The sequence below is a fragment of the Xiphophorus hellerii genome, chromosome 11, assembly GCF_003331165.1.
Source record: "Xiphophorus hellerii strain 12219 chromosome 11, Xiphophorus_hellerii-4.1, whole genome shotgun sequence".
Taxonomy (NCBI): Eukaryota; Metazoa; Chordata; class Actinopteri; order Cyprinodontiformes; family Poeciliidae; genus Xiphophorus; species Xiphophorus hellerii.
The window spans coordinates 2,790,111-2,802,892 of record NC_045682.1 but is presented as its reverse complement, the minus strand read 5'-3'; the positions used below and the strand labels follow the sequence as shown (position 1 = coordinate 2,802,892).

Sequence of the window (12,782 nt, the reverse complement as noted above, 5' to 3'; positions counted from 1 at the left end):
GTTACCAGTCTGTTAGTGTCAGTTTTCAAGGGGTGATATTCTGCAAGGTTTAGTCATTTCAGATCAATCAGATAAAGGTTGATTAGCAGAACCTCTACAGAACTTTGACACACTGAGGATATTTGGAGTATTTCAGCGAGTTGTGTTGGAGCAGACACACATCTATACCGGCCCTTGAGGATGGGAGCTAAACACCCAGGACCTAGTCCTTCCGTCTGGGATTTACTGTGAAAGTTGTGTCGTGTGTCCCAAGCTTTACAGAACAACTGAAGCTCTGGCACAGGAGACCTGAGAAAACAACTGACTGGAAACTGCAAAGCAACTGGAGCACAGAGAAGCTAGCATGGAGGATACTTGACGGTGAAAAATAGGAGAATCTGGCGAGGAAACTGACAAGCTTATCACTACTTGGAGAATTGATGAGTGGCATGAGAACCAGGTGTGACTAATAAGGAGAAAAATAGAACCAGACCAGGGACACTGAGGGAAGGTGACTAACAAGCACAAAAGAAGCTGAACAAATACACAAAATCATCAACTCAGGAAAACGACTAACATCATTCCACTAATAAATACAAAGGCATATGAAAATACTCCTCTAAATTTACCTTACCTTGCCTGAAAGGAGTCATACCCCATAAATATTCTGCTTTGGGTTTTTTCTTTCACGTTTTCCTCGCAAAACATGTTTTTAATTATCAAATAGCATGAGGCCAACGTTCATGTTTACTTGATGGACAAAATCCCTCTGATTGTGTTAATTAGATCTTGCAAACGTGTAATCAATAAAATAGTTTAGGATATTTTTAAGCCTCAGGCATAAAATGGGTTTTCCACACTATTTTGTGAACCTTCCAACTTTATTGCATGTAAAGTTGAAAGTTAAAAACCTGCATGACTTTTCAGCTCATTTCCTAATTTTATATTTCTTATAAAATTTAAAATGTATTGCTTCATGAAATGTTTTACTGGTAAATGCATCTCTCATTTTGCAATGCTTGAATATTTAATACCGAAGAATTCAAGTGCAGCCAGGATTTGAACAGTAGTTGATACTTTCACTTGCTACTAAACTGAAATGTGACTCAAAAACGTGTCAGGGTGTTAGAGCGCCGCAGCTCACATGAAATTGTGCTATCCAACAGCGCCATCATGTGGCTTCTTTATACTACTGCACATCCGATCAGACCTTATTACTATTAATTACTATAGTTTTAAAATATTTAGCATTATTATTACTGTGAAGACAAGTGAATAACACATAACATTTATGCAAAGCATCAACATTTTTAGTGTTGACCCTTATCCCTCACTCAGGATATCAACTTCTGGGCCAAATCCTGATTCCTGACTGACCTCTAGCCGTTATGATCTCATTAATGTCATTATTGGAGTAAATTACAAGTTATTTGGCTTCTATTTATGCACTTGCCTTTGGAGAACTGATCAGATTATCAGTGGGGTTTAGATCGGAAGAGTTTTCTGACCAAAAGTCTAGGAAAGTTTTAATCTTTGAGTCACTTTCTTATCACTTCAGCCTTGTGGCACGCTGCTCTAAAATGCAAGAAGCTTATTGATAGGTCAGCAATAAGCTGTTGCTAGATTTTTGAAAGTATCTGCTTTTGCAGGACATCTTTGTTACTTTGCCGCCATTACTTCACCCAGATCAACACTGTTAGTATTGAGCAAGCTCAGCTGCTTGTGTCAATATCCATTGGACATTCTAATGCCTTGTTTGCAGCAGCTGAACTTCTAAGCTTGAAGCTTTTAATTATGAATAAAACTCTTCTTTCATCTACTTACCAGACGCTTGGAAACGGTGGTGATTCAAAGTGATAACAGCTGCGTGATTCTCCTTCCATGTAACCACAGCTAACACAAAATAAGAATTTTAAGTATGTCTTCCTCATTTTTACAGTAATCAGGCTGTTAATTAGACTGATTTCAGTTTTTTTTTCAGCTCTTCTCCATCAATGTGAAGTAGAAAGAGGAAAAAGCAAACCAGTTTCATAATTACTAAAACCTTTTGAGTTCAATTCCAGTTCACAGATTGATCACATTGCTTTGTTTTATTTTTATATCCTACAGAGACACAAAGAAGAAGCGACAGGACCGAGTTTTATCAACATTATCACATTTATACATTTTACAAATCTTTGTTTTCGACTTCTGTTGAGACAAACATGCTGGGTTAGCATCTAAATGAGTAACTAATTTGCCTTTCACACATCACCATGTGCATGCAAAACAACCTCGTTATAAAATTAAAGTCTTCTTCTCATATAATCAGATCATTTAATTAATTTAATTTTCAGACCAAATATGACATTTTCCATGGTAAATATTCCATCTTACTGTGTAAGAATCTTCCTTTTATATTTAAACGTTTGCCGCTTTATTTAAAATCCTCATTTCAAGCTTTGCAATTAAATGTCTTTCAGGCAAACAATACATGCGTGATGTCGGTCAAGTCCTATAAAACCAATTACCTATGAGTGATGTGACAACAATGGAAGTGGAGAGATAATGATTTTACCAGGCAATATTTTCTCAGTGGAGGCTGACCAGCCTGTCAAAGGGAACAAAGAAGGAAACGAAGGAATAAAAGAACCTTGAATGAGTGAAATGATCTAAAATTGCAGAAACATAAACCAAAAATTGGAAATCTGATGGTGAGTTAAATAATATCTGAAAGCAAGGGAAAAAAGTCTAAAGTTAGTTTTAGCTTATGTTTGAGAACTTGAGCTGCAGGAATAAGAATAAGATCAAAATAAATCGTAAATTACATTCAAGTTGAAAGGCAATCTTCTAAGACAAAAACCTCATTTATCTGGCTGTAAAAATGTTCTTTGTTGGAATTCCCACTGAGTTCATGCGCTGCTCTCATCATCCTCAATGTCAACCTTTACTTTATGCAGAGACACATTCAAGTCTTCACCGATCCCATCATTCCTTTGTCTTTCACTCGACAGCATTGCCTCACACACCTTTTCCTCTTCGATTTGGTCAGGGCACGGCGAGCCGAAGGCCTGCCTGCTCCTCTTTCCAGGATCACTCTCTGGGTTCATGTTCTCCTCTGAAAACGATCTGCAGTTCAGAATGAGCGGCGGAAGAGGAATGCTGTGTGCCAACTCCTCGATGTGACGGGCGAACTCCATGGTCTTAAACTGCGTGACCTTGGCGAACTCCACCGTCTTCGCCGAGGTGACTATGGGAATGCTTTTGGCAATGTCAAATGCCTTCTGCAGCTTCTCAGTGCCCTCGGTGCGGAAGAACTCGTTGATGGTCTTCTCTGTCTCTTTGAGGTGGCTGCTGACCATGCACAAGCGCGCCACGTTGAGGACCATGGTGATGGCGAAAGCCACCAAGCACACAATGACAAAGTACAGCCCCAGGCCACTGTTGGTGTACGCCACACGCAGAATGACCGTGTAGTTTCTGGTGAGGCCGATGCCTGTTGAGGCTACGCAGGTGTAGCGGCCACGGTCCTCAAAGGACACCGCACTGATGTTTAGGGCACCCCTCTCCTGGATCTGCCACTTCCCGCCTAAAATTAGAAAAGACAAGTAAACACCTGCAATCTGTACAGAGTTTTTGCATAATTTCCCATCTCAAATTTAAGACTTTTTAAGACCATTATTAATGGAATTTAAGAGCTGTATTTCCACATGAATATACAAACTTCGTCTGGAGAGCTTTGGCACCGGCAACCTGTAAGTTCTGTTAGTTGCAAGGTGGGGCCTCCATAGATGTAATGTTTTTTTTTTGTACATCTGAACCCAAAGATAATCATTTGGATTGAGATGTGGGGGAATTTGGAAACCAACTCAACAAGTGAATCCCATTGTTGTGCTCCACATGAACAAATGAACAAATCTTCCCTTTTTGAAGGGGACGTTACTTTGTCTTTCTCATTTTGGAGTGGCTAAAAGAAATGAGTCTTTGGATTGTGCTATGAGAATATGAGAGGGAAATGAGAAGTCATGAACTGATAATTAGATGTTTCTTGACAACTTAAAAGGTAAATTATCAAATAAAAACTGTCCATAATAAAATCCTGTTACCTTCTTCTTCTCCAAGAAGAAGCCCTTTAGAGTTGTACCACCGGACGTCCTCTTGAACTTCAGTCACGTTACACTCGATGAGCGTGCTGGACCCTTCCTTTGCCAAGATGTACCTGCTAGAGGCGACTGGGGCCAGCTCTGTGATGGACCCTGCTTCCGAGTCATTGTGAGCTCCATCTGCTGTCCAGCAACCAAGCAGCAGGAGGAGCGTGTGTGACAGGAAGTGCTTCTTAGATAACATGTTGAGTGAAGTTTCGGGCTGACATCACATCTAGACCAGAAAATCCTGCAAAACAGGTAGAGTTGGTGGCTGTGACACAAGAGCACCCAGTTACTGATCCATTTTTCTTTTTTATTTTGTCAGTATCTTTTTTTTGTACATTAAATTTTAATATTACAAACTCTTGGTATCATAGCACTAATGTTGAATTTAAACTAAAATCAAATATGCACCTTTTTAATCTTTACAGGATGACTAAGATGTACCTGATTTCGTTTTTCTTATCCTCTTCATTAAATAGATTACAGTACATAATATTATGATGAATACATGGATTATTGACATTCATATTTCAGTTAAACTAATTTGAATGGTATACTATACATTTTTATAAAAAAAGATTTACATTTTGAGCAATGTTTCTAATTCGAGTATAATGGTATTAATCATTATATTGTCTCTAGGAAGATATTGGTTTTCTATTACACTTACACAAATTAATTGTAACTAAAGGATATTAAACTGACCCTTTATGAAACAATTAGCACATTGAATACCTCAGAAAAGTTAGATGGCAATATGTCAGAATATTAAAACTCACAAAACTATGTTAAATCTTTTTAAAAACATATAAAAATTTGATTTATATTTGAATAAATCTTGGTTTTAACAGTTCAAGAAACAGACGATCTGTGGGAAAAAAGTCACTATCCCTCAGATTAGATCAGAACTAATTCTACTCAGACTATGAAGGAATTTCAAAAAATCATGTGCCATGTAACCTACTCACCTGCTGCTAAGTCACTACACGCTGTGTCTTCAACAGATTTAAGCTTATTTTAGACCAAAAGACAGAAACTTAATTCATAGATATATCCCTTTTAGTGCTGAAATCGAGCACACACTGTATACTCCAACAACTTCCTGGAAAAGGTGCTTAAGTGGGCGTGGCCTAATATTTACCTGTGAAACACTTTAGAACGAAACAAAAGATAGAAAATAAATAAATAAATAAATAAATAAATAAATAAATAAAACATTTCCTTTATAAAAATGCATAGACCAATTGTGATATTGTTAACCTTAACCAATTGTTATTTGGTTAAGTGAAAATATTTGATTGGATTTTATTAATAGCACATTGTTGGACTTTTGTTTTTTTATTTTACAATAAATAAGTTGATAGATTATTTACTTTAAAGAGAAGAGGGGAAAACGTAGAGAAACACGTTTTTTCCTCCATAAACTCGTTTTAATGATTTTATTTTGAAATATTCAACATTTTACTTACGTATCTTTTTACGCATCAAGTTTTCCAAACAGGACACAACATAACATCTTTCAAAATAAAACACAGTGAAGAGCAATACTGCAATATAATGATCCAACCTCAATGAGCTGGAGCTTTGTTGTCTGTGAAGATGAAATGATCCCTGTGCTGTTCATGCAAGACCATAATAACTGGATTAATGATGTTATTCCACTAGTATGGGCTTGTCACAAAGTGTAGGACAGTTCTGTATTGACTTGACAGATGTCCACACCTAACACCACCACACCCAAATGCTCTTCTGCCTTGGCTGTTGTAAACACATGATGGCACAAAGGGCACATCCATGCTTCTAATAACATTGATTATCTATTTCCTTTTGTTAATAATATGGACTAGATTTGTCTGAAACAAAGGTGAAGAAATAATTAAGCAAAATCATGAGGAAAAATTACAATTACAATTTATACATATTTGAACAATGTTCGTTTTCCAGGCCTGCTTTTATTTTGAAGGCAGCAGACGGAAGTCCCTCCTCCCCCAGCTGCTGACAGACCTAACCTTTGAAAACAAAATGTGACGTGGCTAATCTTTCTGGGCAACAACAAGAAACCTGAATTATTTCTGTTATTAACATAAATTTAAGGCCCGGATTGGGAATTTTAAACTGTAATTAAAACGGAAAATTCTTCTAATTACTTTTGGGAAGGAAACAACAAGCAGATTGGAGGAAAACGTTAGCTACTAGCATCAAGACTGAGATCAGAAAAGGTTCGTTTGTTGTAAAAACTCTGATTTGTCTTATTTCTGGTTGGTTTCATGACTCTTGTTAAATTGGCTGAGGATAACGTTAATGTTTAGTTCAATTTACTGTTTTAGCAGAAACCTTTTACGTGATAAATCTTTGACAACATCAACAGTAATAACAGATTTGAATCCCACATTAACACCCAGTGCTAATTGTAAGAGTCTGTGGGGAAACCAGAGGTTCAAGTCCATAATATCCTAAAGCATGAATATCAAACAATGCCGGTGTCCGGCAACTTTTAGTCTGGTCTCTGGTCCAACACAGCTGGTCACATAAATGAAAGATACATGTGTATGGTGCGTAACTGTGGCAACAAAGTATGGTTTTTACAAGTGGAAGCAACTAATTAGCATCTCGAAAGCTCAAATATTACCTGTAGATCAGGACCAAAGAGCTGAACAATCTGTTCCATCGATCATATCTCCAACGTCTCTGTCTGTGCCTTATGGTTGTCTAACCATAAGGCCAGAAAAAAAGATTTAAAAAGGAGCCGGAAAAGCAAATTATTTGGATTAACAGTGCTTCCCATTCCCAACAAGTCATTGTGTCATCTCTGCTGCTCAGAAATTGAGCTGTTAGCAGCAGCCTTCAGTCAAAGGCTTCTTTAGTTTTGTTGTTAGGCTGACTGTTAATGTTCATAGCCCCAAATGGCACATTTTAAAAAAAATCCTTCAATCTTAATGCTGTCGGTTATTTTCTGCAGACATGTTGTGCTGAGATGTCTGAGAAGATGTCAGACAGCGAAGCACCTCATTCAGAAAGCGATGGGACAGAGGGAGCGCCTGGGATCCAAGACCCCTCTCCAGCTGAAACACCAGACAACTCTACTGATGTAGCCCCAACGAGGAAAGCCAGGAGGAGACCAGAGACCAAACCTGCAGAGGAAACCCAGCCAACACCAAAAGCAGAGGAGGAACAGCAGCCAGCAAAGGCAGCCACTAAATTATCCTTTATTTATTCACAAATAAAATCTCAAATTGTTTCATAATAGAATTATTATTTATGGTGATTAAACATAGTACAGGTTTCTTCTTTTTTATTAAGTAGCCTATTATAGTAGCTGTGAATTGGGCAAATATAATAGGTGGCCAAATATGTTATTGGCAAGCCAAGTTTGAATACATGAAGCCAATAAATGCAATGGCATTCCACATAGTTGCATCCAAGAAATATATTGCATCTTTTAAAAGGTTTAATAAAAATCTAAATGTTTCACAGAAGCTAAGTTCAAGTTTTAACCACATAACAGGACTAAACTGATTGTACATTTTTGTGGTTATTTGAATTGTCAAAGAATTATTTATTGTTGCATTAACTTGAAGCATTCCTGTTCCATATTTTATTTTCCTCCCTTTTCTCTCACAGACGCCAAGTGAATCAACTGTCTCTCAAGGTGGATGGGGATACTGGGGTAGCTGGGGTAAATCCATCCTGTCCACAGCAACAGCTACTGTCACCACTGTGGGTGAGTGTCCAGAACACCAAGCTGTCTCTTTTAAGAGCAGTCTGGATTTTGTTGTGGTTGTTTTTCTTTACTTCTCTCTTTCAAAATTTACAGACAATTGCAACAGTTGCTGAAGAAAATGTCTGTGATATCTGTTTACTAGAAATAACTTTATAAAATACTTTCTTGTCAACATGATGTCCTGCAATTTTGGCTAAACCATTGTACCCTCCTTAAAAAGGGACATTGAAAGTGAGGCTATGAAGAGGAAAAGAAGAAAAGAACTCTGGAAAAACTTGCCAACTTTGTTTAGTTCTATTAGTTTGGTTTAGTCTTTAGTCTGTGATCCCGGACGAGCCCCCGATTTTCCTAACACTGAGCTAATTAACAATAAAAGGAAAGGGAAGAATGTTAAAATTATTAATATATTCTAGGTATAGGCCTAGAAAGTATTTGACAGTTATTTAGTCGAAAACTTATGAGACAAAAACATAAGACTTTGACTAAAAATAGCATAAATATAAAAAAATAAGCTGCGAATAGTAAAAAGGAGAACAACTTAATATGTCTCTTTTTTTTTAAATATATATACTGTATATCGTGACCAAGTAAGAGCCAGATATTATTTAGATACAAACAAATATATGAAATGTTTGCAATAAGAAATGTTCTAGTTTATTTTTTCTATGATTAGCAATGGAGACAGCAACTCCATTCCTTACCATGTCCGTTCCTATGGCCATACCCTGTTTGTGTTTATTCTTCACCACTTGTTATTTTCTGCTTGTCCAGGCCAGGGGCTCACTCAAGTCATCGAAAAGGCAGAAACATCTCTAGGAATTCCCAGTCCGACTGAACTGTCAGCCAAGGTGGAGGAAGAGGAAAAACATCGGGGTGAGACATACTTATCAGTTGAAGAGAAGATAGAATAAATCAAAACATTTTATGTTTTTCATCAAATTTTGGATTGTTCTCCTGCAGGCGAAGGCAGCAGCGAAACAGAAAAATCTGCAACTGATGGATCCTCACCAGCAGGAGGCGCGATGGGAATGTTCTCATCTCTGACCAGCGTTGTTCAGACCACAGTGAGGAAATGTTTTACTGCATGTGGTCCTGGTCACTTTTTATCCAGCTAAATGATCTCAAATAAAGTAAACATCTCCATAGGGGAAGTCTGTGATCACAGGAGGTCTGGACGCTCTGGAGTTCATTGGGAAGAAGACGATGGATGTGATAGCTGAAGGAGATCCTGGCTTTAAGAAGACCAAAGGACTGATGAACAGGAACGCCTCTCTGTCTCAGGTGGGTAAAGTCTAAATGAGTTGATAGGGGAAGGTAAAGTAAAAATCCCAATTTATTTCTTCTTCTGCTTCTTTGTCAGGTTTTGCGGGAGGCTAAAGAGCGAGAGGAGCTGCAGACGGCAAAGAAAGAGTCATCAGATACAGAGAAGAAGGTGGTGGCGCACTACGGGATGCTGTTTGATGAATTCCAGGGTTTGTCACACCTAGAAGCCCTGGAGATCCTGTCCAGAGAGAGCGAATCTAAGGTACAGCTTCCCTAATTGCTTTAAAAAAAAAAAGGTTGTATTGAAATTAAAGATAATATGCAAGATATTTTACTTTTATGTCTAATTTGATCAAGTCTTGACATTTTATCAAAGTTTTAAAAGGCAATCATCCTGTGACAGTCGCACATTAAGTACTCCTCTTACTGGATCTCAGTTTTAAGAATTTTTAGTCGATTACCAAAACTTCAACACAGATGTTGAACTTTACTCAACTGATAGGTTACAAAACAACCAAGTAAATTTAGCGCTTTAGAATTTCTGTGGACATTTAATTTAAGGGAACCTAGATGTTTTCAAACTTAGCAAAAATGTTTAGCTGTTACACCAAAAATTATATTTGTTATGAGCAGAAGAGTGTCCAACACTGGCATAGACCTTCGAGAAGCTAATGTTTCTGCTCATCAAATTACAAAGGACAAGGTGCCCTGGGTTTTTATTCTTAGTTCTGTGTGTTTCACTTAGGTGAAGTCTGTGCTGACGACTCTGTCTGGAGACGAGCTGGTCCAGCTCAGAGAGGAGCTGGACCAAATCAAGGAATCTTTCTCCATGGTGGAGTTTGATGACGAGGAGGTCGACGACAAGAAAGGTAAGACTTAGTTTTTTGGGGGGGTTAGCACGTCTGCACCAGCATGAAAGTCACCAGGATTAAACTGTCTTTGTTCATCTGATCCCAGACGAAGATGGCACAGAGTTTGAGAAGGATTTAACGTCAGCCGTTGATGGTCTCAGTGTTTCTGCCACAGAAAACAAACTCATTAAGGTATGACTTTATTACGTCTGTGACCGATTCCTGTCTGGATTTTATGAAGTTAGATGGAGGGTTCTGGAGTAGTTAGCTACTTATAATAATTATGCTATGACAGATCTAAATGTATTCCAGTGCTGGAGGATTAATGTGCAATGTTAAATGTCAAGAGCTGTCGAGATGTGGTCGACCTCCAAACAATTAGTGTCCAAATTGCTAACAGCCACAGTCATAAAGGGTAATGTTTAGTCTAATTTTACAAAAGCAATCCAAATTTAAATACATTATGCTACCATTACATTTGGAATGGAATAACGTTTCACTCAGCTATCAGATTTGAGGAATTCCAGTCTGTCAGTTGCTCCATTTCTTATGTTCAATGATTGTATTTTAAATGTTAGCAATAACGGCATCGTCTCTGTAATCTATCAGGCCTGTCAGAACGCCCGCAGCACGATCAGCGACATGAGCGTACCACAGGAAGACGGCGAAGAGACTGAGAGGACGCACTCTGCAGAGGTGAGTCCATGGTCAGTTTGTGAAGTCACAAACAAAGGATAAGTTGAAAAGAGGAAAACAGAACAGTATTTTTAAGAGTTTGGTGCGCTTCTGGAAGTTGAAATTTGTAATTCCTAGAAAGTACAGTATAAACAGATGTTGTAAAATTCTTTAGGATGTACATGCTACAGCCATCCGGAGTCTCGCAGAGCTGACTGCTCGCTCCATTGAGCTTTTCCACAAACTGGCCGAGATGATCCTGTTCTCCAACGGCAGCACAGACGCCAACGTCCTGTCACAGTAAAGCCATGTTACATTTTCTAGTTTCCACACACACAGACATGGTGAGGGAAGCCAATTGCATTAAATCTGTCTGTTTTCAGACTAACTGTCGTCCTGTGTAAAGAAATCTCTCTGCTTTCCAAGAAGTTCACCTCCTGCCTGACCACAGCGGGGGTAAGTCAACTGTTAGCCTGGAGGACGAGTATTCATGTTTCATTTTAATTTTGCACTCAGAACCGCAGCAGTTAATATTTTTAGTCTGAATAAATACAAAGTTTTGAGGTAATAGTCAGAGTTCTGGTTGGTGTGTTTTTTACAGTTTAAAGAGAAGGGAGATGTCCTGAACCCGCTGATTACAGGAATCTTTCTCGAGGTTTGTGCTCATTTGATGTTTTATAACAAACACTTACTTTACAATAAGCTTTAATCATTAATGTTTGATTGAATCAAGAACAGGAATCGAATTAAAGCAGCTTGTATCTAAGGTTAGACATTTATTGTTTCATTTATTGTGATAAATTTCTTGTGATAAAATTTGGATTTATTGTGATGATAAATTCCAATTAATTATGTGTTTAGAAAAATCCTAAAACTGTCTGTATTGTCAGCATTGTTATTTTTTACTATTTTTCTCCATTGTTTTTTTTTTCCAATAAGAATATCAATAAATTTGAAAATATGAATAAACACAGTCACTGTGAGCAGTTTATTATGTGGCCGGTGTCCTAAAGAGGCATTTTACACATGGAAATGTTTTTAAGAGCAGTATTTGCGTTTGTGTGGCAAAAAGGTTGACTTGAAAGATTCGATAGGGATTGGCACCACAAATCATGAGACAGTGGTCTTTTACTGGACAGGTGTGAGTCGGTCCACACTTTTGAGTTACATAAATAAGAGATGGAAAGTGGGTGGAAGTCTGGGAAAGAACTGCTGCCATTTTGTAAATTGCTTTGCTTTGTAGTCCAGCAGGGATGTGTTCTTGGTCCATCACTCCATTTATAATTTTGTGCACCACATTTCAAGTTTGCTTTTTTTTTTTTTTACTCTATGACATTTACAAAATTAAATCAATTTTTATCTTGCTCAGGCTTCCAACAGTGCATCTTACATCCAGGATGCCTTCCAGCTCCTCATGCCGATACTGGAGATTTCCCACATCCAGAGGAGAGCTGGACGGGCGGAGCAGTGATCTCTGATCTCTGCTGTTTTGGGAACTGACACCATCAGAAGACTGACACGATGTCTCAACATTTTTATGAACAGCTCTCTGTCACTCAGTGTTATTTTTTTGTTGTTGTTTTACATGTTCTGTACAGTAAATTGACTTACTGAGGTCCTGACCTGGAATATTTGGATCTGCCAGCTCTGCCAGATCTAAGAAAACAAAAAGGAAATATAAACATCCTTGTGCTTTCTACTTTAACAGCACACAGATCAAAACGGTCTCAAAGAACTCTTTATTTTCAAAAATATTATGTGGAAATAGATCAGAAGTGTTATCCTGCTTCAGTCTCAACTAAATAAAAAGGTAAATGGAATGACAATGGATTCTTTTTCTTTACTGAACAGATATATTGTCAATATGGAATAAATGAAGTGAGAGATAATCCCAACAACATACATTAAAGCCCAAAATTATTCAAACCCCTGACAGATTTAAATTTTGAATGATTTTCTTTCAGCCAAGATATTTGCTTCTGATAGGAAATTAGACTGTCATGTCTGAAAACAATATAAAACAACATGATGCCATTATCAGTTTCAAATACAGTCCAGAATATGAAAGCAACATGCAGGTTTAAAAATATTAAAACATCTTCATCCAAACAGCCGGGTTTATCACTAAAAAAGTTAAATGCAGAAGCAGTATGTGTTTTATAGTTT

General features: G+C 37.7%; 2 protein-coding genes across 2 annotated transcripts; one reads left to right on the top strand and one right to left on the bottom strand.

Moving 5' to 3' along the window:
- Positions 1 to 2,281: 2,281 nt before the first annotated feature.
- On the bottom strand, positions 2,282 to 5,229 carry LOC116728261 (microfibrillar-associated protein 3-like). The gene is made up of 3 exons (XM_032576206.1): positions 5,075 to 5,229; positions 4,065 to 4,350; positions 2,282 to 3,547 (listed from the first exon to the last, which is right to left on the bottom strand). The coding sequence occupies exons 2-3, from the start codon at positions 4,303 to 4,305 to the stop codon at positions 2,871 to 2,873; spliced, it is 918 nt and encodes a 305-aa protein (XP_032432097.1). The 5' UTR covers positions 4,306 to 4,350; positions 5,075 to 5,229; the 3' UTR covers positions 2,282 to 2,870.
- Positions 5,230 to 6,075: 846 nt separating this feature from the next.
- On the top strand, positions 6,076 to 12,442 carry fam114a2 (family with sequence similarity 114 member A2). Its single transcript, XM_032576205.1, has 14 exons — positions 6,076 to 6,325; positions 7,066 to 7,293; positions 7,728 to 7,827; positions 8,599 to 8,700; positions 8,788 to 8,891; positions 8,974 to 9,108; positions 9,188 to 9,352; positions 9,836 to 9,959; positions 10,048 to 10,133; positions 10,551 to 10,637; positions 10,792 to 10,916; positions 11,000 to 11,072; positions 11,218 to 11,271; positions 11,986 to 12,442. Exons 2-14 carry the CDS (start codon positions 7,081 to 7,083, stop codon positions 12,085 to 12,087), a joined length of 1,470 nt encoding a protein of 489 aa, XP_032432096.1. The 5' UTR covers positions 6,076 to 6,325; positions 7,066 to 7,080; the 3' UTR covers positions 12,088 to 12,442.
- Positions 12,443 to 12,782: the final 340 nt, after the last annotated feature.